Raw genomic sequence first — 4,287 nt, forward strand, 5'->3', positions numbered from 1 at the left:
CGATCTTGCTCTTTTACTCATGGTCAAATCTATTTAAAATAATCACAAAACTAATAATGATTTAAGCAAACTGAAATAAACAAAAGAAAAGCATGAATAATTCCCATTAAAACATAACCTAGCAACAACGTATTACCACAGCAACCAAAGACGCTCACTGAATGATTGGACGTAAATGAGGTTGAAAACAGCTGATATACGTCATCACATGTTGAGCATAGAATAAAAAAGATTTTTTGTATCAATAGTAGTAGTGTCTAGATACAGTATGCAAAGTTTAGTGGCATTTGGTCAATAATTAAAATTACAATATACAACATAAACTGGACGAGCGCCCCCAGCGCACGTCGGCATTTTTTGTAAAACCTAGTGACGTGCGCTCACGTACGCGTACGCATTTCGTAACAACCCCAATCTAAAAAAAATCAAATAGCAACCTAGGTTGTGTTGTACATAATTAGAAAGGTCTTTAAAAATAAACATTTTCTACATTTAAAGTTTTTCTCTAACTATAATGGTTTCAAAACTGTAGTACAAATAGATGTTTTGATAATTTTACTAAGTTAGTTTGTATTAATATCAAAACCCAATGAAACAAATGGAAACCAAGTTGGACTTTTAAGTTTAATTTTTTTTTGAATAATGTCGTAAAAAACACATCAGGACTTCTAGCTTTTTTTATTCTCATAAAACTGGTTTGCTTTTTTCCTGTGCAGAAGATTTTCAGTTTGTAAACGTTGTATGTCTGCATCAATTTTGATTATATCGTTTGGATCAGTGCACTCACTTATTTAAATTTCTTCTGCTTTTAATTTTGCACTAAATTCATCACACTGACTGCAGGTGTCGGTACGTGGGTACCCAAACGAAACGTTAAATTCAGTGTTGAAGATTTCTCTGTAGCTTCGATCAGATACTTTTATTGTCGGGTAGTCCTCTTTAAACATATTATACATTTTCATAAAATTTAACTCTTCAGGTAAATAAATTTTCGTAGAGTCTTTTAATCCATAGTGGCTTCCACGACATTTAAATGACTTTATATGATCTCTAACAGCTTCTTTAGTTTCATCTGGAAGTCTCCATGGTCTGTTATAATGTTTTCCTCTTTTATCTAGAGGAGAATTCCCAGTAGACACAAGGTTAGAAACGAGGTACTCGATCTTCCCTTTACCAATACCATGTATAGAAATAAAAGCTTTGCGACAAACATCTATTTCCGTCACAGTGCCATCAATATGAGCCCTGACTCGGTACTTATAAGATGCTCTGTTTTGTCTGGCACCTTCTGGATTCCTTGGCCGCCTGCGAGCAAAAGGTAGAACAGATATTAAACCACACAAATAGCTATTCTGCATATCAACTGATGCCATTGCGTTAAATTCCTTTAAAACGGCTTTATGTGATTCTGCAGGAATGTTATCAAAACATTTTAAAGAACACTGTATAGTTGATTGATTTCCCGACGCCAAAGTGATCACGTGAACAGCAAAATTACTCAAACAGTGTTAACGGCTAGGAAAAGTGTTTTCAAGTTGGATTTTGTAAACTTTTAGAAGAAAAAGAGTAACAAGAAAACGATGAAATTGGATGAAGAAATCTACACGTGAAAACGCCAAGCCGAGAAAGGACGCCAAGAGACGACGCGATCTTGTCATCTTCGTCACGTCACCGGCCTGGTAGGAGACGGAAGCAGAGCAACCGCCATCGTGGAGTGATGAGCTTTGGAGATCGAGTCGACTGAAACTGACAACAACCATCATCTGTCCACAGCCTCTTGTAACTATGGCAGTCGCAATTGCGGTGATATTTGGTGAGCCTTTCTTCACATTCAGAAATTAAAATATTTTTTTCGTAAATAGAATAAAGAAACATTGGCTGTACTTTAACACGATTATTACCAATTATTCTACATTAATAATTAAGACATAAAGATTAGAGAGAATAAAGGTGCTGTGGTGTAATAGAGAATGCAGCATTGGATGATAACACAATGTTTTTGCTTATTTTGTGATTGATTATTGAGTAACGTAAATTAAATTGAATTACTCTAAAGCCTCGTCCACACTGGACAAACTTTAGTCGAACAAGTTTGGCCGAACAGTTCGTGGATGTTCGTCCGAACATTTAAGGTGTTCGGGGGAGAATGTTTGGCGAACTGCAGTGTGGACGCGTCCTCGAACAAAAGTCGGCGCCATCTTCGTTCGGAGACAATGTTCGCTCTTGAAGCGAACAACTGGCGAACGTTTGTGTTAGTCAGGTAGTCTGAGACAGTAACGCGTGGAAGGCGGACGTATTCCATAGTGCTGGTTGTGAGTTGGTGTGGATTACTGTTTTGTTTTTGTGCATTCAAGATGAGTAAAGATTTCTGGAATCAGGACAATATTGTTATGTTGATTCAACTTTACGAATCAAACAAGTTGTTGTGGGATATCTCCGACAAAGAGTATAAAAATAAATTCAAGAGGAAAGACGCGTATGCCGCCATAGCTACTGAGTTAGGTGTCAACGCAGAAGAAGTTAAGAAGAAAATAGACAGCATCTTAGCTCGGTATAGAAGAGAGAAGAAAACGAATATACTGAAATCAGGAATGGGCACAAGTGAGAAGAAAAAGCCTTGGTGGGGTTTTCCATACTTACAGTTTTTATCAGGAAACAACAGTACCCCCCGAGAAACATTCTCAAACTTGACTGAGCCTAATGACCCCGCAGTCGACATGGATTCCAGTGACATCGATGACAACGACATTGACAACGTTTGCCGAGAAACAGCCAGCAGTATTTCTTCTTCTAGTGTAAAGACTCCATCAAGATATAGTACACCCGGGACATCACGAAGTGGACTTGAAAGTTTAAGTGCAAGTGGCAGAGCAAAACGTTTAAAGAAAAATCAAGTTAACGAAGCTTATGACATTATGAAAAGCTGCTTGAGTGATTTGCAAAGTCAACAACCAACATTGAGGGATGATTACGCTGTTTATGGTGAGAATGTTGCCAACCGTCTGAGGAAGATAAAAAACCCACTGAGTTTGTGCAAATTACAAAATGCCATAGACAATTTGATATTCCAGGTGGAAATGAAGGAGTTGGAAAAAATGCAGAAGGAAACCGAGGTCACCGCATACACAACCCAAGAGAGACCTGCACCTTCTCATCCACCGGAGCACGGAAGTACTGATGTGTCACTGCTGATGGGCACTTCATTGTTGGATTTACCAGACAATTTCTCTCATTTATAAACGTTGTGTGATTCTTATTCCTAAGATTTTTAGTTTTCAAGTGTGTTTTGAAACATATCTTAGTACATGATCATTCAGTAAAAGGTAAGAAGTTATTATTTATCTGACCCCATAAAAGTTATGTTTTAGCATTAAAACCAGAAAGCCTTAAAAGAATAATTTTGCTTAGTCTAATGAGAAAAGATAGGCTTGCCTATAGCCAGTATTCTGCATCTTTTTAGCGAATTTCCATAGGAAAAATGAGCTATTCAAGCCGTCATCACTACGGCACTTTGACCTGGGACCAACAAATGAGTATCGATCCTGACCCTACAACTCATTTTAGGGTTTTTTTAACATTCATATATATATATATATATATATATATATGAATAATAGTAAATTAATCAACTGAGTACCCTTCATTTAATAAATAAATAAGTGAAGGGTACTCAGTTGATTAATTTACTATTATTATTACTAGTTGCCCTAAAAAGTGAACAAATAATTGTATATATATATATATATATATATATATATATATATGTGTGTGTGTGTACGCACCATACAGGTCGCATTTCTTGTCCAATTTTCTTCAAATTTGGTAGAAACACGTAAAAAAAATATATCTTGTATGAGTTTGTTGGCCAAAAAAATTGACTCACTTTAACTCCCCTTTTGGGGATTTTTCGTTTTTGAAAAATCGTTTTTTTTTTAAAAAAAAAAAAGGACCAAAATTGCTTGAAATCACAAATTCTGTTCTAATGGGCAGAAAGAAAAAAAAATACGAAAATTTTGATACCCTTTTGAGCTTTTTAGCTCAAACGGTTCTTTTCAAATTTAGAAAAAACTGTTTGCCGTTAAACACAGAACAATATTGTCTCATGGACATTGAACATGGGGATTTATACTTTTCCTTCTGATGCACCCTCGAAACATAATAGCAACTTCATATTTGGTAAGTTTGTTTACATAATTTTATAGTTACTTTAGAGATACAGTTTTATAAGCGCTGAATCATTGCATATAGGGATGAGCATTTTCCAAAATGCATTATTACGACTTTTTC

General features: G+C 35.9%; 1 protein-coding gene across 1 annotated transcript; it reads left to right on the forward strand.

Annotated features, from left to right (window-relative positions):
* Positions 1-2,045: 2,045 nt before the first annotated feature.
* On the forward strand, positions 2,046-3,528 carry LOC124371476. Its single transcript, XM_046829809.1, has one exon. The coding sequence runs from the start codon at positions 2,355-2,357 to the stop codon at positions 3,237-3,239; it is 885 nt and encodes a 294-aa protein (XP_046685765.1). The 5' UTR covers positions 2,046-2,354; the 3' UTR covers positions 3,240-3,528.
* Positions 3,529-4,287: the final 759 nt, after the last annotated feature.

The sequence above is a fragment of the Homalodisca vitripennis genome, unplaced genomic scaffold (assembly GCF_021130785.1).
Source record: "Homalodisca vitripennis isolate AUS2020 unplaced genomic scaffold, UT_GWSS_2.1 ScUCBcl_1475;HRSCAF=5150, whole genome shotgun sequence".
Taxonomy (NCBI): Eukaryota; Metazoa; Arthropoda; class Insecta; order Hemiptera; family Cicadellidae; genus Homalodisca; species Homalodisca vitripennis.